The 24,410-nt window shown below is 35.5% G+C and overlaps 3 protein-coding genes across 5 annotated transcripts; all 3 read left to right on the forward strand.

The window, feature by feature from the left end:
• The first annotated feature begins 3,810 nt into the window (after positions 1 to 3,810).
• LOC7480668 (calmodulin-2/4) lies at positions 3,811 to 5,061 on the forward strand. Its single transcript, XM_002300778.4, has 4 exons — positions 3,811 to 4,010; positions 4,241 to 4,398; positions 4,509 to 4,586; positions 4,752 to 5,061. Exons 1-4 carry the CDS (start codon positions 3,923 to 3,925, stop codon positions 4,887 to 4,889), a joined length of 462 nt encoding a protein of 153 aa, XP_002300814.1. The 5' UTR covers positions 3,811 to 3,922; the 3' UTR covers positions 4,890 to 5,061.
• Positions 5,062 to 5,802: 741 nt separating this feature from the next.
• On the forward strand, positions 5,803 to 8,359 carry LOC18096148 (uncharacterized). 3 transcript variants are annotated; one of them, XM_002300779.4, is made up of 2 exons: positions 5,803 to 6,951; positions 7,728 to 8,359. In XM_002300779.4, the coding sequence occupies exon 1, from the start codon at positions 6,082 to 6,084 to the stop codon at positions 6,685 to 6,687; it is 606 nt and encodes a 201-aa protein (XP_002300815.2). In that variant the 5' UTR covers positions 5,803 to 6,081; the 3' UTR covers positions 6,688 to 6,951; positions 7,728 to 8,359. The 3 variants fall into 3 exon arrangements, with proteins under 3 accessions (XP_002300815.2, XP_024450448.2, XP_024450447.2); XM_024594680.2 differs by having other exon boundaries at positions 5,803 to 6,805; positions 7,734 to 8,359; XM_024594679.2 differs by having other exon boundaries at positions 5,805 to 6,805.
• Positions 8,360 to 20,015: 11,656 nt separating this feature from the next.
• LOC7480012 (calcium-transporting ATPase 12, plasma membrane-type) lies at positions 20,016 to 23,752 on the forward strand. Its single transcript, XM_002300780.4, has one exon. It carries the CDS (start codon positions 20,166 to 20,168, stop codon positions 23,310 to 23,312), a length of 3,147 nt encoding a protein of 1,048 aa, XP_002300816.2. The 5' UTR covers positions 20,016 to 20,165; the 3' UTR covers positions 23,313 to 23,752.
• The last annotated feature ends 658 nt before the right edge of the window (positions 23,753 to 24,410 follow it).

Raw genomic sequence — 24,410 nt, forward strand, 5'->3', positions numbered from 1 at the left:
TTAATATTATTGTTATTTGCATGATTAAAATAAATAAATATCATTATTTCTATTTTCATTTATAATGAGCGTATTTTTTACTTAATTTAAAATGATAACTTCTTTACTTGTCAAAATCATATTAAAAAAAATTGTAATCTTCATGAAAAATAATTAATTGCTAAAAAATAATATAATTAAATTATAATTTACTTGGTCATCAAATACTTTTATTAGGTATAATTACAACAATAATAATATAAAAAACTAGTTACAAGTTATTTTCTAAGCATAGGCAAAAATTATAAAAACTGGAAAAAAAAACTAAAGGGTGTGGCAAATGTAATGTAGAACAAGAGGGGAAACATTGTAAATTGCATCTGTGTTTTATTTTTCTTTTTGTCTCTTGGTTTTTTTTTTAATTTGTTCCTTTAACACTGTATTTATTTAGAATTGAATTTGATGATTTATTTTGACTATCTAAACTAGAGAATTGTGCAATGCCAAGAAAAACTTTTGTCATTCAGTTGATGTTTACTTTGTTGAGATTAAATGAAATTATATTGATTTGAAATGATTAAATTTACGAGGATTGAATTTGAAGATTGGAAAAACATTGAGCCCCCTTTTCTTGGTGGCGGTGGAGGATGAATTGGATGAGTAATGAAAAATGTTCATCCGAGTTATTATTTTTAATGACTTGGTTTTTTTTTTCTCGATTATTCTACATTGAATTTATTTGATATTGGGCTTAGGGGTTTGTTTCAGTTGTCTATACATGAGGGTCTCATGACGCTGATTAGAATTTTTGACATACGATTAATGCTCAACTTCACAAAATATAATTAAATTGCATTGATCTAAAACAATTGAGCCCAAAGAACAAAATTTGAAGATAAAACAAGGTCATGGATTAAATACAATGGATATAAGAAGAATGATTGGGGTGTGTTCAAACCAACAAGTGAGGAGGATCATCGTATCTTGGAGGCGTATGTGCCCTCTACAGGCCACCAAATAGGCTATTGCACAACTACTTTGAATCGTCTCGATGAGGGTAACCTTATAAGGCGGTGCATGTTGGTTTTTGTGCTGTAATGTGTCGTCGGTGGCTTTTTTCTCCTCTTCTCTCTTTTCACTTAAATTTTGCGCCTTGCTTTGTTATTTTTTTCTTGTATCAATATTGGTTTTTATTCTTTTATTTGTTATTTTCTTCTTAAGTGTCATTTCTAATACTGGATTAATATTTTAATTTCATTCTTTATAATTGCTATTTGTCTTTTTATGGGTTAATCTTGGTCTCATAACCCGAGTCATAGGTTTGGAAGATTGGCCCGGGTTGATTGCAATTTTTTTTGATGAACTTTTTTATTTTTTCGGTATCATCATTCATCAAATGGATAGTCTAAAATTGAGTTTTTTTTTCTTGGCTTGTTTTCTATGTGGTTATCTATGCTCTAAATTACGGGTTTTACAGGTTAATTTGGGTTGACTCTGGTATTTTTTTTGTTGATTTTTTTTCTTCTATTTCATCATTCAACATGGGTTGATTGGTGACTAGGCTTTGAAATATATATCTTTTTGCTTTCTATGTGGTTATTCTGTTTTTACAACTCAATCGCGGGGTCTAACAAATTAACCCTAGTTGACTCAAGTCACTCTTTTTTGCTCCTTCTTTATTAAAATTGAATATTTTCCCTTCATTTCCATCATTTGATGGTGTGTTAATTGGGAATTTGACTAGTTTGAGATTAAACTTCATAAATTTTTTTATTTTTTTTACAAGGTAATCAAAGTTTTGTGACCCGTGTCACAAGCCTAAAAAATTAACCCGAGTTAACTTAGGTGGTTCATTTTTTGAGTAATTATTTTCTCTCTTTTATTTTTTTTCCCAATCAATGTTGGGTTTTTTTTTATTATTTTTCAATTTATTTCTTGACACTTTGTTTGTTTTTAATTAGGATTTTGTTTGTTTTTAGTTAGGATTTGTAATTTATTCTGAACGGCTTTTTATAGAGTTATCATGGCTCAAACAAACATTTTAAAATCTAGTTGAACTTTAATTCTCTAAGCATATGTTTTTATTATTATTTAATTAAATAAAAAATAATTTTACAAAACAAAACAAGATTTTGCATGTTAACTCAGGTTGACTTGAGTTATTTTTTTAGGTTGATTTTTTTCTCCAATTATGTCCCTCAATACTGATTTGTTAGGAATTGAGATTTAATTTTTTTTGGGTTTTCTTTCTATATGGTTATTATCATGCTCCGAGGTGCGGGTCTTGTCGGTTTACCTGGACTGACTCAAGTTATCTATATATATATATATATTGATTTTTTTTTAAGATTTTGTTCCCTGAGAATTGAGTTTTATAATTTAATTTAATTTATTTTTAAAAAATTATTAAATCTAATGACATGAATTACATGTTTTGAAAGCAAGTCATGATACCGTTTGAGATCTATCCAGTACATAGTCATCTAAATATTTTAGAAATGAATATATCATTTACTGTATTGTAAAAAGAGTATCGTGTAATTTGCATCAAGGTTTGCGTTCATGGTTCTTTTATTTTACTTATAATACCATGATTTCATATATTTTTTTCCTGCATGTAAAAAAATATCCAACTCGCAGACTATCGCAAGCCAAAATCTAGTTTTTGTGTATATAATCAAACAAGTTTTTATCTCGATTGTTTCTATTTCTCGAGTTGAAAAGCAATAATCAAACGCTACCACGAGCAGTCAGTTATCTGGGCCTTTGGCTGGAACCTTTCGAGATGTAACCTTTGGGCCAGGGCAATGAGCTGTCTTGCGTTCCTTTTCTGTCGAAGAACCAGAGGTAGGTGGGAAGGCCGTAAAATTCAATTCAACTACCAAATCTTCTTTTTCGAACGAATACAATTCAATAGCTTCGAGTACTAGTATCCAAACCTAGGAGGTTCGTAGGCGATGACATCCCTCCAAAAATTCTAGAGTACTCAGCAATAATTATTCTATAACTATATTATAAGAATATATGGATATAAAAATAAAAAAATGACCCCACAAGTTTGTAATACGATCGACGTTCACACTTGGCGACTTGGTCATCGAATGTGCGTGGGAAAAAAAACTACATTAGGAAGTTGGGTTTCATGCCTAAAAAGGCATTGTCCTGCCTCAAATATAGAAACCACGCAACATTTGGTCATATGCTACCTAGTTTCTTGTCAAAGAAGCTATGGTTAAATATTGAGAGGATACAACTCAATTAATTAAATTTTAAATTTATTTTCTAGAAATTACCGGTTCGAATTTCATATATCTCAGGGTCATTGGAAACTTATATGGTTATTAACTTCAGGATCCGTGACATTAGTTAAGGTGTGTATAAATTAACCCGGACACCCACATTAATAATAATAATAAAAAAGCTATGGTTCAATTCCTAATAGAGTTTATGTCTGACTGTGCTATACATTGATTTACCATTTATACATGAATGATTTTTAATATTACCGAAAAATTAAAAGTAGAAGCACTATCTCGGAAAATATTTTTTTTTAAACAAGAACAGAACTTTTCTCAGAAAATAGCGTGCAAAGGAAAAATAAAAAGTCATTGTCTAGCTGACTTTTTAAGGATTCATGAGAGACACGCCCTGCAGTGAACTGAAGTGTCTTTGAAAATTACCCATTCAAGCGTTAATCCAAGACTCACTTCTAGACTTTTTATAGCTTTGAATGGAATTCATTAATCAAAGCGTGTTTGACTGTTTCAAACTAGTCTCGTGAATAATGTTCAATTTCAAGCCTTCCTTTTATACGGGATCCATCATATTTAAAGCTTTAAGCCTCCAAATACATTTCTCTCATCTTTACTGGTTTTTTCGATCATCTACCAGCAAAACAAGAGAAGTCTTCTTTTACATCTTAAACAAAAAGAGAAGAAGAAGCATGGCAGATGCACTGGCTGGAGAACAGGTTAACGTTGCCGAGCTCCGAGAGATCTTTAGCTTGATATCGATTGACAAGGTTGCAGATGGTTCGTCCTTCTACACTCTTATTCTGTTTGTGTTTATAGTGTGCTTCATATATAACCTTGACCTCAATAACTGAGCATCTTGTTGCAACAGCATTTGTTTCGTTTCCGTTTATGAATTTGTGTTATAACTATTATTTTAGGAAAAAAGTTATATTTATTCGGTCATCCTCATAGATTTCATTCAGTATTTAGAGTCATTTGTAAATTGTAACACATATATATATATACAGGTTTCATTACACTGGAAGAACTGGCAACCATTGTACAATCGTTGGATAGACGTCCCACAATAGAAGAAATTCGAGACATGATATGTGAAGTTTATATTGATGGAAATGGGACATTAGATTTTGAAGAATTCTTGAATGTCATGGGAAGGAAGCAGAAGGTAAATAACAATATGAAATGAATATCGCTCGATAGGTGCTTTTATTTGCAAATGCTTATTGTTTTCTCTCTGATCAGACTATAGGGTTAATGCATTTGCAATTCTTGCAGGAAAATGTTACCGAGGAACTAAAAGAAGCTTTCAAAGTTTTTGATAGGAACCAGGACGGATATATTTCGTCCAGCGAGGTGAATATCATTGCTTTCTCTCTGTCTAGCTTGTCTTTGTTTCCTAGCCACCGAATTTCTTTGTGAAAGAAAAAAACTACACGGGACTTCTCTAAGTCTAAGCTTCGTCTACAAATTGCATAGTCAAATTTATTTATCATTTCACACATTGTTGGTAACTTGCAGCTAAGACAAGTGATGATGAATTTGGGAGAGAGACTGACAGAGGAAGAGGCTGAACAGATGATCAGAGAGGCAGATTTGGACGGTGATGGTCTAGTTAGCTATGAGGAATTTTCAAGGATGATGGCGATGGCTTTCTGAATATAATTTTTTTATTCATAAACAAACCACTTTATTCATATCTTGTTCCTTTTTACTCTCGTAGAAGGCAGCCGTTGTGCTTGTTATTGTTGTTGTAATAACATAGATTACAGAAATAAATAAATAAAACTATAAATAATCAAATATATAGACAGAAATAATTTCAAGCGTTGATCGATATTGTATCCACCCTTCATATACAGTTGATATATCTCTTGATGAGTTGTAGAGAAAGTTATTGAGAGGATTCCTGTAAAATGTTAGAAATATTTGAAGAAGAAAAGTAAAAATAGAAACATGGAAATTAAAGTGAAAAATAAATCTATAATATTATAATATTTTTTCAAAATAGAAAATTCTATAAACAAATTTTTTTTTAAAATATTCTACACTATAATATCAAATACACACTACTATAATATGAAATACACACTGAGTAAAGATTTACGGTTCAATCAAAATATTTTTTTGTGATTGCACTACATATATCCTTCAACAGAAACAACAAATTTAAGTCATATTTGAACTTATATCTATTTTTTTTATTAATGTGGGTGTCTAGGCCCGCTTGTACGCATCTCGACTAATCTTATGAGCCTTGAAGTTAACTACCATGTAAGCCTCCAGTGGCCCTGAAATTTGTAAGATTCGAACATATTTGTTTTTTCTAGATTAATGGTTATTTTTAAGTTATAGCTTGAAGTTGAAAGTATCTTATTGCACAAATTAGTATTTCTCCTCTAAATAATATTACATATAAACAAAATCAATAAATCTAAAATCAAACTGTGATAATTCCATACACATTATTATTATAAAATATTATTACATAGTAGATATGCTGAATAGATAGATAACTTTCGAAGAATACGAGAGATACCACGCCTTTGCCAGCAGCCCTCTGAGCTCACAAAAGCCCAGCCAACACGGGATGTCCCGAGCGTTCTCTCATGTTGGTTCTTCCATTTGCTTGATTATGGGCTTTGCGAGAGGCTGTCTCAAATTGTATACGATATTAGGACGCATTCTGCCCAAATGGATTGGGATGTTTCTTTTTTTAGTTTGTTTTCAAATTTACTCCCACCCCCAAACCATTCATTCTCTCCGCTTCTCCTGCTTCAAGCAGAAGGTCCTTCACTTCACTCCACTCAAATCAATAAATCTTCTACACTAACGCACACACCCTAAAATTATGAACCCCTCAATACCACAAAATCTAGATGAATACTCAGCATCCGCAACCACAATCAAATTCGACCGCCCAATCCCACTCCTTCGTGGCCCCATACCCGCCGGTCCGCCCGACGACCCGTCAGTCAGCCCACACGTCCTCGCTTTCAGAAGCCCTCAATCCTGGGCTGTCGCATACAAAACCTGCGAGTCCAAAATAATCTCCCAGTGCGAGGAAGGAGCCAGGTTTGGGTGCGCGATAACCGCATCAAACAAATGTAAGCCTCCCTGGTGGCGCGGTTTTATCGGGGGAGCGAGATTGGAAGACTTGAAGGAGAGGGAGAGGTGTGAGGATCGCGAACTGGAAGGTTGTTTGGTTGCGGCTAAAGACAAGTGCGTTGGGTTTGCCAAGGAGAAATGCTGGAAGCCTTTTAGGGACGCGAGAATTGCGGTGAGGGAAGAGGAGGTTGTTAGGAATTTAGTTAGTTTGGTTTCGGTGCCGCAGCGGAGTAGTAAGTGGATTAGTTTAATTGGGTTTGGGAAATTTAATTTTGGGGTTACCAATTTCAGGGCAAGTGAATTTTTGGGCTCTAATAAAAATCATGCATGGTTTTTTAAGTCGATGTAGTGGAATAGAAGAAGAGGAGGGGGGATCTGGGGTTCTGCGAATTGCATGGATCATGTTGTTTAACTGTGGCCAGCTTTTTAAGTGGGAGATTCTGCGGTTTGGATTGGGCACTTAAGAGGTATATTTTGTAGAACTTTGCCTCTCATTTTGGATAAAGTTGGATGCTTGGTGTATGTCCTTGGCTTGTTCAATTGAATGAGACTTGTGTGCACCTGCTATTGTTAGGATTTCCTTACTGCCCTCTATCGAGCTGTGAAAAATGGGGTAAGAGGTTGTTGATATTGATAAGCACATGAAGTTTGCGCACATGGTTTTACTTGTCATGGCCATTGATCAGCATTATAGCTTAGTTGTACGAGGATTCACTTCAAATCTACCTATTGTTTCGTGTTGCGTCATATGATCTGTTTCTTGGATTGATTTACCTGCTGTTATGTTTGGTTATATTGCTGCCAACATTAATAAGAATTATAAAGGCACCATAATTTCTGTGGTTGTGAGGTTTCATATTTATAGGAATGTACAATGATAAATATAGTAGAATATACAAGCATATCTTGTAAACTAACTATAAAAACAATCACCCAATAATTCTCCTAAAATATTTTCTACAATCAAGAGGATCACGTAATATGCTGCTTTCCTTATCAAACACGACCACCATCACCATGTAACCACCATCACTGCTCCATTTTCGTTTGCCGCTGAAGTGTAGTACATGGTTGATGGAAATCTGATGATAATCACTGTGGCTGACGAGCCATGACACAACACTTCAACTTAAGTTTAATTTTCATATTCTTGTGATATCATCTTTATTCCTGTAAACACTTGCCCATCCAGCATTAACTGCTGCTGCTGCTGCTGTTTCTGTCAGTTCCGTTTATAGAAATCCGGGCACCAATAGAAGCAATGTTGCTATACCACCAAATTTGTTTTATCATTACATAATTACTTTGTATTCTGTACACTGAAACTAAATGCACTGAGATTGGTTAGCGATCATGAATTGAAACGTTTTTTTCTTTTTTCTTGTATAGTTTCAGATGATGTGACGGAAACATGCAATCTTTGGTGGCGCTAGCACAGCTGAAATTCTGAAACTACTGTCACCTGTTATATTAGTATTTAGGACGCCATATTTCAAGATTTGAAGTGTATGTGGTTATGGAGTCTGCAAACGTGTATGGGTTTTCAAGGTTCAAATATTCGGGCAATTGTTGGGAAGGGCTGAAGCAGATGCCTTCTTATGGTACTTATTTCCTGTTAAAGCATAGAATCTGGAGACCGTCCAAGATTGGAGCTGGCTCAAAAACTTGCTCAATACCACTTCATGAATCATGTACGCAAACCATTTGCTTCAACACCTGATGTCAAGGTTACAAGGTCAGTTGTTCCGTAAATTTCAGGTTTCCTTGTAAAAGTTTTATGAAATTATGTGGGAAACTGCTACTTGAGTTGAGGACCAGACTGGAAAAGGAGAGGGGGGGGGGGGGGGGGGGGGGGGGGGGGGGAGAGAGAGAGCAGAGTTACACATTATATCTTGGCGAGTCCGCGAGCGGGCTGTATGGGAAGCGGCTAAGCACGATATCTTGCTCTATTTATTGGGCCTTTTCTGCATTTAAATTAGGCTTGAACTGTAGCCCATAATAATCGAACTTTTATTTGCTCATCGTTTCCAATCCCCTCCATTCCCCTTCACATGCATTCAATTCAATTGATATTTTCGAAAATCTCGTAATTTAATGTTGGCTTCTGCCGCTCGCAAATAGCCCCAGTTGTGACTTGCATTTATGGACTATATATAGATATGACAAAGCCTGCAAAAAAATATGGACATTTAGCTTGGCAAAAACAATAATAATTTTTACCTGACCGTTTAAAATTTACTTGGTATGTTCTACAAGTTTAGTTCTAAAAAGGGTCTGCTAGTTGTCGTCAGGAGATGCAGTTTAGATTATTTTTCTAGCCATTATTTAATTTTAATTATTTTTCTACCTAGTTTCAGGTTTTTTAAGTTTTTTTTAATCATTATATAAAGAATAACTGCTATAATATTTTTTCTATATTTTTTTATATATAAGAGTTATAATTTTAAAGCTCTAGAGGTTTGATTTATTTCCATGCATTTTAAAACTATAATTTTAAAAATTCTAAAAACCTTAACGCTACACGGGGAGTCATCCTCGCCTCTTTTATAAAAGCCTAGTTAAAGCCTAGGAGTGTGGGGTATTTTCTTTTTTTTATTTGCTGGAAAGCTCATTGAGCATCTTCAAAGGTGATAATATGATTTTTTCAAATAGTCTAAATAAAGTTTTCTTTTATATATATATATATGCATTCTAATGAAAAAAGCTATTTAAAAAAGTTAATTATATTTCAACTTTTTTTTTTTCCCTTGAGATGCCCTGGCCGGTGCAAAAATGCGAGTCAATTTTTTCGAGTCAAGGACAATAGTAATTTATATTGCCTAGGATTTCACCAAGACAGGTGGCCTGAAAGTCCTGGACCAACTAGTCCCACCAATCAGACGGTCCAGGATTTTCCAAGAATATGTTCCCCTCAAATTCCATGCAAACGTCACTCCGATTTGAATTCTTGTCTCGCACGAATGATTTTATTAACCCCGTGAATTTTCGGCAGTAAAAAATTAAAACCTTATGAAGTTTCGGATATACTCGTCACTATATTGAAGATTTTTTTTATTGATATATAATGCTATAGTCCATCTTTAAATTTAGGATTCATAACATATACATAAAACTATGGCTAAACTAGCTACCATATATATATATATATATATATATATATATATATATATATATATATATTTGTATAGTATTGTAGTATAAAATATTTTTTAATTAAAAATATATCAAAATAATATTTCATTTTTTTTACATTAGCATATTAAAAACGCATCAGTTTTTCATATAAAAAATAATTTAAAAAATAAATTATAACACGTAAACAAACACTCGAATATAAAACATGCAACAACCATTGATTTGGAGATATCAAGGCACAAGGGCCACGGCATTATCTCATTTTATTGGAGCTTTATTGAAGCTTGTCGGCAGATATTTTCATGACATGATTGTATAATATCATTTTCAAGTTTCCAAGAAAAGTGGACATGCAAGAGATCGCTGTTAAGTCTTAATCTGATCCAGTTGAGGTCGGCATTTCATTAAAAAGAAGAAGAAGAAGAAAGTAGAGATCGGCAGAGATAACCCAGTTACTCATTTCGATCAGGTTCACATGAATTTTGACCAGGCTCAGCTTCCTCGTGTAAACACGCAGCTATCTCTACTTGCGGAAATGGCTAGGTATTTGTCAAGCACTTGATAAATTAAATTATTTTGGACATCGTATACCAAAAGACATGGTCAATTCTATAAAAACATCAAGCAAACATTTTTATATAAGAGCGTATTTTCTTGCAAGGAGTGCACATGGTTAGCTAATGGCTAAATTTTGATATACCACTAACGCATTAATTTCCAGTCAACTACTCAACGCATTAGAAGAAGCTTAGTGTAACAGAGACAAGATCCAGCATGAATATATTGATAAAAAACACTACTTAAATAACATAATGGATAGTGGTAGTTCGTGGGACAATGTCAAGTTCGACAACAATGGAGAAATCGGTAGCATTGATCTATGTGAGTAATGGGCTGATGCAAGTTTGAACTTGGACGATGGACAGTTCAAGACAAGCAGCAAACACAACAGATTCAACATCATAGACTGACAGTTATGTAGCAGTGTTAGTAAGTTGTTACGACAGTTACGATCATGGTTTCATGGGGGGAATGAATGTCCAAATCATAGGGGTATTGTCAAGATATCAAAGGCTCTGCTTCAGCCACCTCTGCTTCAGCCACCTGTCAAAGAGAATAGAGAATATAATGGTTAGCAAGTTTGTTAGAATGTAAGCAGTTAATGAATTCTGTTACAGTTGAGTAGAATACGTAACCAAGCTTCTCAACTTCTGTTGATATAAAATGAATGTAACAGTGCTGGGAATGTAAGCAGTGAATAATACACATAAACATTTTCTTCTTCCTCTGCATTATAGCAGAATCTTTCTCTACTTCTATTTGCTTCTTGTTCATCTCTGTAACAATTCTTGCTAGCTTATCATGGTATCAGAGCTTAGGATTGTTAATATCTTGTGATCCTGTGATTTCACTGCTTCTAATATCTTGTTAATCTCTGTTTCTGGCATTATTATCGTCTGATTAAACCAATTCTTTCATAATAATCAATCTGCCTATCATCTGTTTGATATATTGTCAAAATGAAAAATTCTTCTTCAACTCTCTTCTCAAATCTGTGATTCTTTTTGATATATTGTCAAACTGAAAAATTCTTCTTCAACTCTCTTCTCAAATCTGTGATTCTCTTCCTCTCTGTCTCTTGAACTCTAAAAATGGTGACTACTTCTCAACTTCAAAGCTTCTAATATCTTGCTAATCTCTGTTTGCTTCCAACAGTTTCTACTACTGTGACAGTCAAGCATGTCTCTTCTGCAATTCCTTCTGATCCCGCTGCCTCTGTCTTTCTTCCTCTTTCTCTTGGCATAATATGGTGTACTCTTCAAGCATAGAAAGAAGGTGGATACCATCATATAAGAATTCAGCGCCTCTCTCGATTTTCATGTCATGGTTTTGGAAGCCAAAGCCTCCACCATACCTGGCATTTTATTAACCAAATTACGACCTTTCTCAGCACGCTTGAGAGTCAGATGAGCACCTCTCCCAGCATTGTATCAATTGTCATCCCTGTTATATTCCTCAAGCCAACTCTCCTCTTCACATGCAGTCAACCATTTCTCAACCTTTTCAAGTATTTCTTTCCTGCTAAAAGATTCCTCCTTAACATTAGCAATTTGAAGCTCAATCTGCTCAAGTATACTCGCAGGGTCCATGTTTCCAGATTCTATGGCTTCAACAACATATTCTTCTCCTGATCAGTTTGCTTATATTCTCACTAAAGGCCTTTCCACTCCTTTATTTCGACGTCTCTGTTCCAATCTTATGATTGGTTCCTCCAAGCATATGATTGCGGGGGAATGTCAAGATATCAAAGGCTCTGCTTCAACCACCTCTGCTTCAGCCACCAGTCAAAGAGAATAGAGAATATAATGGTTAGCAAGTTTGTTATAATGTAAGCAGTTAATGAATTCTGTTACAGTTGAGTAGAATACGTAACCAAGCTTCTCACCTTCTGTTGATATAAAATGAATGTAACAGTGCTGGGAATGTAAGCAGTGAATAATACACATAAACATTTTCTTCTTCCTCTGCATTATAACAGCATCTTTCTCTACTTCTATTTGCTTCTTGTTCATCTCTGTAACAATTCTTGCTAGCTTATCAGGTATGACTGCTGAACGTGGAAGCATGACTGTGATTGCTCCTCAAGACACTAAGATCATGAGATCATGGGTTAAAACCACCCACTAAGTTCATTGGAACATGGGGGAGAAAATGCCCTACTACTTCCTAAAATGTAAGGATGATAGTTGTATGTTTTTTAACCTTTCATATGCTTATCTATAAATAGATTAGAGAGCCTTGAATGTGTAAAAAGGATGCTAGTTTAGTGTATAGAATGCAAGTTTTGTACATAGCATACACATACAGATTTGTGTATTTTCTTTGTTGTTAAAACTAATAAAGGTTGAAATTGGTTCTTATAATAACTTGTGTGTTTATATACGTTGCATCTTTTGTACTTGTGTATTCTGTTTATCTCACAAAAAAAGAGTGTGGGGGAAACCTCTTGGTGAGGGGGAACACTTAGTTCCTAGGCAAACACAAGTGGATCGATAAAAAAAAAATTGTTGAGTCTGGCAAGGGGCTGGGTTGCCGTATAGGAGCTGGAAAATTTCGACGAGAAATTTAACCCTGTGAGAATTGGTACCAGAGCGCGGTTGCATTCTTGGCAGGACAACGAGACTTTTTTGTGGACAAATTGAAGGATTGATTTGGGAGAGCCATCGTTGAGATAGTTTGTGAAACTGGTGGCTAAGCTTTATATGCATAAAGCTATAGAGGCAATTCGGGAAATATTGACACATCTTGAGGGTTTGATGGGTTAGATTCCTGAAGATAAAGATTGTTCATTTTATGACAAGTTAGAATAGGCAATGGATATCATTGAAAAGGCTGCTGGATAATATGTCAAACTCGTGGTAGAAACAGGTCGCAAGTGGTAAGGTGTCACGGAAAAGTTGTTTGTCTTGAGGAAGGCAGTTGCAAACGCTGCTGGGGGTGTTGGATCTTCCAAGCCAAAGGTTCAAGAACCAAAACCACTTGCTAGTACAAGGAGTTCTAAGGATATGAAGACTTTTTATGGGACATGATATATTATTTCAATGTGGCCAAGATCTATGTGGACGGTCAAGTGGACATCATGGTGATGTATCTAACGGGTGATGCAAAATTGTAGTGGCAAACAAAGTCCAAAGAGGACTTGAACACTAGAAGACCTAAAATGAAGATATAAGAGGGTCTAGAACAGGAGTTAAAGGAACAGTTTCTACCCAACAACATGTATTGGATTGCAGGGGATGACTTGAAAAAGTTGAGGCATGATGGATCGGTGAGGGATTACATAAAGAGATTTAGTTCTTTGATCCTGGATATTGACAACATGTCCGAGGAGGATAAATTGTTCAACTTGTTGTCTGGACTTCAACCATAAGCATAGTTGGAGTTGAGGAGGCAGAAGATTTGAGACTTGTTTTCAACCACTACTGTTGCCGATGGATTAACAAACTTTAGAGCAGAGACCAGCAAAGAGATTGCTGGAGCTTCTAGGTTTTTTTCAAAGCCTAAGGGGAAGGATGATATGAAAAAAAAGAAGAAATTTGGTAGGGGAGAGCCCAAACATGTTGATGATGGACAAAACCAAAATTTTGCTGCTTCATATGCGATAAAAATTACTTTGCTAAAGATTGTCTAAATAGGGAAAACTCAATGATACCTTCATGGGAGATGGTGATGAGGACACTAAATATATAAATCTTGTATACGTGTTTAGTGGCTGAGATGGAATTTAGTTGCCTTGTGACCGGCCTGGAGGAGGTGGATATAGTTGGGTGAGACTGCCTTGTGTGAGGCAGATTTAGAGACTGTTTTGTGCGCCTTGTTGATGGAAGATCAGGGTGACGGAAGCAAGACAACAATGTTGGAATTATGGCCAACGGATATGCCATACAATAATGTTATTGGGAATTCGAGGAAGTTTAACAACGAGGACTGATTGAGGTGAAGAATTTGACAGCCAAGTTATGTAGAGATTTGATTGAGGAACCAAACTAGATGGATTTGGTTTGGTGTGTTGCCTTGGTGGGGAGGCAATTCAATAGCGTTGAGGACATTAGGAGTTTGTACTTTAACGATGGACAATTTGGGTGACAGATTCAACGATCAAGTCAATAGGTTCGGTTAAGGAGTTAAAATCATCAACAAAGATGATTTAGCATGTTGCCTTGATAAAGAGACAATATGGGTGGCTATTTTGTACATCTTGATGATGAGAGATTCAAGGTGATAAAAAACATATTACTATTGGCCTTTGTTGGGTTATCATGTTGCGAGTTTTTGGTGGGCGAAACATGCAGCAAAGGTGGGAACAACGGGGCTGTTATGTCAACAAAATATGGTGTTATGAAGTGTCTTGGGTATAATAGTAGGCATATGGACAACAAGTCAAGGGGATTTAATGCAGGAATGCTATGCGTGTATATACTTGGGCAATATTGGGACTTGCCGAAAGACCTTTGACATAAAATTATGTTGATCACCAAAAAAAGGTTGTCTAATTTTGCTTACAGGTTGTATATGGAACAATTGAGGAGTTGAGTGGATTTTATGGGGATTCACGTGATTCTTCAAAGTGGTTTTGTATGGTATTATTCATGAGGAAAGGGATGGAAGCCTTGAATGCTTAGGGAAGTGTTTGCTCGTCATGAAAATAAGCTTGTTGGTTAAGGAATTGGCATGTGTGATTGCTAATGAATGAGGACTGCTTATGTGTAGCCTGGGAAAGTCGCATATGAATTCTGGAAGACATTACAGTTATGTGATCGTGGAGAGGTGCAACTTCATCTTTAACCAGACAAGATCGATGAGATTGGTCTCAATGCTTTGGGTTAGGACTCAAAGTGTGTTTTGACTTTATGGGAAGCAAGCATGATCTTAGAGAAGATTCTAATCACAGCTTGGTTCGGAAACTAGTTGGCGATGGGAATGTCAAAGTTTCCTAAGCGTCACAGATTTAGTGAACAAATTTTTTTATTGAATGTGGGCAGAATCGAGAGGCTTTGTGTGTGGGACATAAATTTGTGACAATGGGCATATATGATGCAGGGGTATCATAAGTCCGTCCGATGAAGGCGTCAATTTCTTTAGCGGGGGCGGTTTGTAACAGAGTCAAAATCCAGCATGAAAACGTTGATAAAAAACTCTACTGGAATGACATGGTGGACAATGGCAGTTCATGGGATAATGTCAAGTCCGACAGCAATAGAGAAATCGACAGCATTGACCTATGCAAGCAGTGGGCTGATGTGTGTTTGAACTTGGACGATGGGTAGTTCAAGGTAGGCAGCAAACACAATAGATTTGACAACATAGACTGACAGTTACACAACAATGTTAGCAGGTTGTTACGAAAGTTATGATCATGGCTTCATGTGAGAAATAAATGTCTAGATCATGGGGGCATGGCTGCTGAACATGGAAGCATGGTTGAGATTGCTCCTCAAGACACTAAGATCATAGGATCATTGGTTAAAACCACCCACTAAGTTCATGGAAATATGAGGGAAAAAGTGCCCCACTACTTCTCAAAATGTAGGGATGGTAGTTGTATACTTTGTAACCTTAATTTCATATGCTTATCTATAAATAGGCTAAAGAGCCTTGGTTATGTAAAGAGGATGCTAGTTTTGTGCATAGCATGCATATACGGATTTATGTATTTCATTTGTTGTTAAAACTAATAAAGATTGGGATTGGTTCCTATAATAACTTGTGTGTTTATATACATTACATTTTTTCTACTTGTGTGTTTCACTTGTCTCGTAACAAGGAAGAGTATGGGGGAAACCTCTCGGTAAGGAAAAATACTTAGTTGCTAGACAAATATGAATGAATCGACAAACAAGAAGGCAAAGTTTGACAGAAAGATGGGCTGTCGCATTGAGGCTGAAAAACTTCAACGAGAAATTTAACCATATGACACTTAGCATATGTTTTTTTTTTTCCGCTAAACTTTTAATTGTAGCCATGTAATTTTTAACTATCTTTATTTTAAAAATATCTAAGTTCATATATTTTCAAATGGAATTGTGATTGATGAAATGATTGACGATAAAATTGAAAAATTATATACTTTTTATATTATATATTTAGAAAATAGACAACTATCTTGGAATATTCTTTAATTAAAACGGTGAAAAAATAAAATGTAATAAGAGGAGCAATTAATTAAACCTGCAAAGCGGTGTTGAATTGAGTGGGGACAAATTATTTATATAGTGGCAAAATTGAGACATGAGAGCTAGTTGTCTCCATGTTTAAATTCAGACGATTTGATGGATATTAAGTCTATTAGCTTGAAATTTCAAAGTCACATGGGGCATGCTCACTATATATCTTGAGAAATTAGCCTTCATAAAAAAAAAAACTGCAATCAAATTTCCAATCAGGCTGTTAATCTTTACAACTAAACGTATTTTTATTTTCTTTTATTTGTTATTTCTATCTTAAAATGCTAAACAAATCCAAATGATGCCCTTCTCATGAAGCTGGCTCGGGTAGAAAAATAGCCAAATAGGTATACAAGTCATTATCACCACCGCCTTCACGTTATCATGGTAGGTGTCATTGCATCTCCCTGGTCTAAAGCCACAGTCCCATCAAAGAAATTACACCATGAATCATTCAGAGACCAGCCAGCAAAAGTCACGTCTAACTTGCGAGATCTAATTCAGTGATGCAAGCGTGGATTGAAACTTCGAGGAAGTTGTAATAAAAGTACTTTAATCTTTTTTCATCTTTATAAAAGATTGCATGGTGGATTGCTCTGTTCCCTGGAAATTACCAGGCATCTTCAAGAAAGTTGTTGTGTTAGGCAATCAGCTGCTCTTCAAGAAGGTTGGTTGACTACGAGGAGGAGGAAAATGAGGAGAATTGGAATGACATTGTTGCCTGGTAAATTCCAACGGGTGGAAAAACGCATTGAAAATCGAACTCAAGATCGTGAAAACAACTATTTTTCTATGTGAACATCTCCGTATAAAATGAAAAATAAGACTTTAATTTAGGTGATAAAAACGTCCTTATAAACCATCCTATGTTTAGTTAGTTAGTTTAAAAATATTAGTCTGTTTGGGAATGCGGTGCAAACCGCGTTCTCAAAAAATTTAATATTTTTTTGTAAAATATTAAAAAAAAAATTATATGTTTTGGATCGTTTTAATATATCGATCTCAAAAATAATTTTTAAAAAATAAAAAAATATCATTTTAATATATTTCAACACAAAATATTATTTAAAAAATAATAAGAAACACACTAACTCCCTCTGACACAGCAGCTTATCCCACTTTCAATTTTTTTAAGAGAGATGCGAGTCATGCCGATCTCTTTCCTTCCAAGTATCTTTCCGATTTTTTTACGCCATTGACCGAGAGAAAAGAACTATTACAATACTGTGAACAACATCGCCTTCTCGTCCTCGTCAATGTAATAAATTACATGGTGATTCATCGTAATTAACAAGAAAAAAACATCTTACCTTTGGGAATATCAAGCGAACATCAATATCGACATAAATTATTGAAGAGGTTCGGGAAAAAAGAACAAATTATTGCAGGGGCCGGGGCCGGGGCCCCTTATTTCCCTTTTCTCTCACTTTTCTTTTCAAGGCCAAGGGAGATGCCAAGCCATACCAATCTCTTTCCTTGCAAGTTCCTATCTGAATTTTGTTACAAAATAACCAAGCAAAGACTTGTATGATTCTCTAGAAAAGTCTTCTGTTTGAACATATTTTCAATTTCTTAAATGAAAAATAATTTTTCAAATTCATCAAATGAACATATTTTTCGCATCATCCACGAAAATTAAAAGATGGGAATTCTAAAAGAAATCTAAAGATAGGAACTGCAACTAAACATCAACCTCTTACGTACCTTTTGGAATATTAAGCGAACATCATCCTCAAAGTGCATGTATCGTCCGGTTATCTGGGAGTGTGGAAAGTGAAAAAGGATGAATTGGATGGAAATAATGTAATGGAGAGATCATGTAAAGGAAATCCATTAACCTGTTCAGTCGCTTGGTTAGCTGCGAGAGATCATGCCATTTTCGACCCCCACGTGACACAACCCAAGTACGGTAGCTTTCACTTTTTTTTTTTTTTTTCTAAACCCGGTATCTAGAAGTTCATTTACCCTCCCTAATCTAATCGAGCTAGAATAGTTAACTAAGAAGTAACGAGCTTTATTTTTTGAAAATATATTTGTTTTAAAAAAATATTCAATTAATTTTTTTTACTTTTTTATAATTTTAATGTGCTATGTTAAAAATAAAAAATAATTTTGTTATGTATATATTTATTTAAAAAAATAACATGAAACGCAAAAAAATAAAAGTTTTATATGGCAACATGAAACACAATAAAAATATAAAGTTTGTTTGATCTTCGCTTTCAATTCTTCGTTAGGATGTCTTTGAAAATATAATAGCAACTGTGATTTAAAGTTATTTTTGTTTAAAATAATATTTTTTATTTTATTAAAAATTAATTATTTTATGTATTTTGAATTATTTTAATATGATGATCTAAAAATAATTTTAAAAAAATAAAAAAAATATTATTTTAATATATTTTAATAAAAAAAACATTTTAAAAAAAATCCACGCAGAATACAGTCACGAACATTAAACTTTGAGACAAACAGTCGATCATGACTTGGGAGTCTTTCTCATTTTGGTGGGCTACTGGATGCAGTACGGAGCCGGACAATGAAATCTCCATCAAAGAAAAATCAATTTAGAAAAGATATCCTTTATACAGATGCCCATGTATTCTTACATAAATATAAAATTATTATTGAATCTCATTCAATTGTTTATAATTTTCTGGATGAAATAAATTTTTTTATATGTAAACAAATTCTCGAGTTTTAAATGGTTATAGATTAAATTTTATGGCTCTCATTTTAATTAATAAAAATAAATATAAGGTAATGTTAGTCCTTCAAGTTTAAAGTTCAAATGTAAAATTACTATTATAATTTTATTCAAAGACTTACTTAAACTATTGAGTTAAATTTATTATTTAATATAATATTAAAGTTATGATTAAATAGTTACAAGTTGTAATTAATTACAGTTTTCATGTTCTAATCGATAAAATTAAATATAAAATAATGTAATTTATGCAAATTTTAAACTTAAAAAACATTCACTTGAAATTATATAATAATAAAAAAAAATTATACCCCAAAATTTCATGCAATGTATTAAATTACTGAATTGAGCTGATAATCTTCAACATGAAATAGCTGTCCCACGTGAAACCTAACTCATCCGTGGATGTTAAAAGAAGTCAGCTAGAAACCGCGTTTTCAAAAGAGCTATCTAAGCTATTATTGGTTTCCGGATTGTTTGTTTAAAAAATGTCTGCCAAGTATGAAGATTATTTTGGGATTACACTAATTGTTTAGATATGAACTAGGCTTGCTGAAAACTCCAAAGCTACGAAAAACTGAATAAAATAGTAACTAGAACCGATATTGTAGAAAATATTACCAGCAAGCTGCTGAAAATTTAGTCTTCTTTTACGAATTGGTTAAGATGGTTTTCTTCGGCCAAAATACATGGCTTTCCATGAACTCTTCTATTGTTGGCAAGACTGATGGGATTGTCTTCGTTCCGATGCGCTAGGCATCAAATAATCCATGTCCAAGTTGCTAAAAGGGAAATGAAATAGGTTTAATGTTAGATAATAATATAAACTATATTTTGAAATCTCATTTAATAACTTAAATTATTAGGTTAAAATAATTTTTAAACTATTAAATTGAAATAATTCTTTAATACTTCACATATATATACAAGAACATAAATTATTCAAGGCAAACTCAACGCTAAATGTTGAACAATAATACTGTATCTTCTTGATAAATTATTCAAGGAGGTTTCTTTATTTTTCGTTTTTGTAATGAAATAACCTTTTTAAAATAAAGTAAAACAAGCTTGCGAGGCTAATGTTGAAACCTCTACAGCTGCTCAGTCCATTATAAAACACCTCGAAAGCCAAGTTAATTGGAAATGGAATTTCTAAACCGGTCTCCCCTGTACCCGATTTAGCTTTCTCATCTCTTCCGAGTTCTGATCACCTCCCTAGCGCTGTCACTTCTCGCCCAAGCAAAGAACAAAAGAGAAAACATGACAAGCAGCAAGCCAACACATATCGACAGCAGCATATTGCTTGCCAGCACCATTAGCCAAGCCCAGAAGAGGTGGCGCATTGCTTATCTAGCTATCTGCTCGGTCAGGGCAATGCTTTCTCTCGTAAGAGAGATGACATCAGAAACTAACAGCCATCAGTACTCTGGGATTTTGCACTCTGTTTCCTACACTGTGCTTGATACGGAGCCAACCGGTTCCAAAAATCAGAAGAAAGGGCGTGAATCGACTTTCAATATATCTGACGATGATCAAATGAAATTCACTAAAATGGTGAAGGAGAAAGACTTGGCATCTCTTAACAATCTTGGAGGAGTTGAAGGTGTCGCCACAGCTTTTGGGATAAACTCAAAAACTGGAATCACTGGTCATGACGAAGAAGTCAGAAGGCGGCGTGAGATGTTCGGTCCCAACACTTACCATAAGCCACCGCCAAAAGGATTTTTATTTTTCGCGCTGGAAGCTTTTAGAGACACCACCATTCTTATTCTGCTGGTGTGCGCTGCTCTTGCCCTTGGTTTTGGCATCAAACAACACGGCGTAAAGGAGGGCTGGTACGAAGGTGGGAGTATCTTTGTTGCAGTCTTTCTGGTCATTGTTGTCTCTGCGTCCAGCAACTTTAGACAGGAAACACAATTCGACAAGCTATCGAAGATAAGTAACAATATTAAGGTCGATGTTCTTAGAAATGAAAGGCGACAGCAAATATCCATATTTGATATTGTTGTCGGAGATATTGTCTTCTTGAATATTGGTGATCAAATTCCTGCTGATGGCTTGTTCTTGGATGGACACTCTTTGGAAGTGGACGAGTCAAGCATGACGGGAGAGAGTGACCATGTAGCAGTCAACACCCAAGAGAATCCCTTCTTATTTTCTGGTTCGAAAATTGCTGATGGATATGCTCGAATGCTTGTGACATCTGTGGGGATGAACACGGCATGGGGGGAAATGATGAGCTCAATAACTCGTGACTCCAATGAACGAACACCACTACAAGCTCGGCTCGACAAACTAACTTCTTCTATTGGGAAGGTCGGCCTTTCAGTTGCTTTTGTAGTGCTTGTAGTCATGTTGGTTCGTTACTTCACTGGAAATACAAAAGATGACAAGGGGAAGAAGGAGTACATCGGTAGCAGAACAGATACGGATGATGTGTTAAATGCAGTTGTACGCATTGTTGCTGCTGCAGTCACTATTGTGGTTGTTGCAATTCCTGAAGGTTTGCCGTTGGCAGTCACCTTAACACTAGCTTACTCTATGAAGAGAATGATGGCTGACCAAGCAATGGTCAGAAAACTTTCAGCTTGTGAAACAATGGGCTCAGCCACAGTAATTTGCACTGACAAAACAGGCACACTGACACTAAATAAGATGAAAGTAACCAAGTTCTGGCTTGGCCAGGAACCCATTGAGGAAGATTCTTACAAAACAATTGCTCCATCAATTCTTGAAGTATTCCACCAAGGAGTCAGTTTAAACACGACTGGTAGTGTCTACAAATCTGCAACAGGATCTGTGCCTGAGTTTTCAGGCAGTCCAACTGAAAAGGCTATTCTTTCATGGGCCGTTTCTGAACTGGGCATGGATATGGAAAAATTGAAGGAAAGTTGTACCATTCTTCATGTTGAAACTTTCAACTCAGAGAAGAAACGAAGTGGGGTTTCAATAAGGAAGAAGGCTGACAATACTGTTCATGTACATTGGAAAGGGGCTGCTGAGATGATATTAGCTTTGTGTTCAAGTTATTATGACAGTCGTGGCAGCATAAAGTCCATGGACGAAGATGAAAGAAGTAAAATCGAGAAAATAATCCAAGGTATGGCGGCTAGTAGCCTTCGATGCATTGCGTTTGCTCATAAAAGGATCACAGAGGAAGGAATGAAAGACAACGACGGGGAGCCACACCAGAGGCTACAAGAAGATGGTTTGACCTTGTTAGGGATAGTTGGGCTGAAGGATCCGTGTAGAATTGGAGCCAAGAAAGCGGTGGAAATTTGCAAAGCTGCCGGAGTGAGCGTGAAAATGATAACTGGTGACAATATTTTCACAGCAAAAGCTATAGCAACAGAATGCGGCATATTAGAGCTCAAAAGCCAAGTTGACAGTGAAGAAGTGGTGGAAGGTGTTGTATTTCGTAACTACACGGATGAACAGAGAATGGAGAAGGTAGATAAGATCCGTGTGATGGCAAGGTCCTCCCCTTTCGACAAACTTCTAATGGTACAATGCCTGAGACAGAAAGGTCATGTTGTTGCAGTCACAGGAGATGGCACGAATGATGCACCTGCATTAAAAGAAGCAGATATAGGACTCTCTATGGGCATCCAAGGTACTGAGGTTGCCAAGGAGAGCTCAGATATTGTGATTTTGGATGATAACTTTACTTCTGTGGCTACTGTTTTGAGGTGGGGGCGGTGTGTATACAACAATATTCAGAAATTTATTCAGTTCCAACTAACTGTGAACGTTGCAGCTCTTGTGATCAACTTTATTGCAGCAGTTTCAGCCGGTGAGGTTCCATTAACAGCCGTTCAGTTGTTGTGGGTAAACCTCATCATGGATACATTGGGAGCTCTGGCCCTTGCTACAGAGCGACCCACTGATGAGCTAATGGAGATGTCACCAGTGGGGCGAACTGCGCCCCTCATCACTAATATAATGTGGAGAAATCTTCTAGCTCAAGCTTTTTATCAGATAACAATATTATTGACATTACAGTTTGCAGGCGAGTCTATCTTCAATGTAAGTGCAGAGGTTAACGATACACTAATATTCAACACTTTTGTGCTTTGCCAAGTTTTCAACGAATTCAATGCAAGGAATATGGAAAAGCAGAACGTATTCAAAGGCATTCACAGGAACCATTTGTTTCTGGGAATCATCGCCACTACTATTGTTCTTCAGGTGGTGATGGTGGAATTCCTGAAGAAGTTTGCAAGTACAGAGAGGTTGAACTGGTGGCAGTGGGTGACTTGTATTGCATTTGCTGCTGTGTCATGGCCAATTGGTTGGTTTGTGAAACTTATTCCAGTTTCAGGCAAACCATTCCTCAGTCACCTCAAGCGGCCGGTAGCAACATATAAAAGAGTCATGCATTCCATATACTTCAGAGGAACGTCTTAGAATGGTGGAAGGTGAAAACAACAATGGTATTGGCCGAGTAGCATTCGGAAAGCAGCTTCAGATAAGAGCGTGTTACTGAGCACTAGAAGCAAGTTACTCATAATCCCAGTTCACGAACCCTCTTTCTTAATCCCAGATTCATGAATGTGGTAGAAAAGGGTTTGTTGATTGAGATTAAAGCTTCGTTTATCTTGCTCTGGTATTAACGTGACGCACTCTTAAGCTAGCCACTTTCAGGATACTACTCCTCCAATGCCTTGTAGCTTTATACTGATAGATGAAACTAGTTATCCAGACTCTTCTTGTAACTGTGAAGTAATATTTATATAGATTTATTTATTAAGGATAGAATATTATTTTTAGTTTAATTTATATATATATTTTTTGTATTTAGCTTAACACTAAGCATTTATAATAAACAGATCATTGAGAATTCTAGCTTCCTGTTTGTGTTTGATCTTAATTATTTTAACATGGTATCAGAGCTGATTTTATGGAACAAGGTTTAATCCAGAACACAGCTTTCGCGGATCCAACTATTATTTTGGTATTTCGTCTTCCCCTTCAGCTTCTGCAATTTGGTATTTGCGTTCAGATTCTGCAAATTTGTTTTGTGTTTTTGAGTAATCGTATAATTTCGAGAAGATATTTGTTTAGTTTCTGTAATTTCTATTCAGTTTCTGCAATTTGGTATTTTGTTTTCCGCTGCTATTGCATTTTGGTTCTATGTGATTGTTGATTATGACTACTGAAAGAGATGATTCGCTTAAGTCTGTGAGTGTGAGGTTGGATGGGAAGAACTATTTGTATTGGAGCTATGTAATGAGAAATTTTCTTAAGGGTAAGAAGATGTGGAGATATGTAAGTGGAACTTATGTGGTACCTAAGAATACTGAAGAAGGAGATACTACTTCGATAGATGCATGAGAAGCAAACAATGCAAAGATCATTACTTGGATTAACAATTTTGTTGAGCATTCTATAGGTACGCAGTTGGTGAAGTATGAGATAGCAAAGGAGGTTTGGGATCATCTGCAATGGTTATTCACGCAATCAAATTTTGCAAAACAGTATCAGTTAAAGAATGACATACGAGCT

The sequence above is a fragment of the Populus trichocarpa genome, chromosome 2, assembly GCF_000002775.5.
Source record: "Populus trichocarpa isolate Nisqually-1 chromosome 2, P.trichocarpa_v4.1, whole genome shotgun sequence".
Lineage (NCBI taxonomy): Eukaryota > Viridiplantae > Streptophyta > Magnoliopsida > Malpighiales > Salicaceae > Populus > Populus trichocarpa.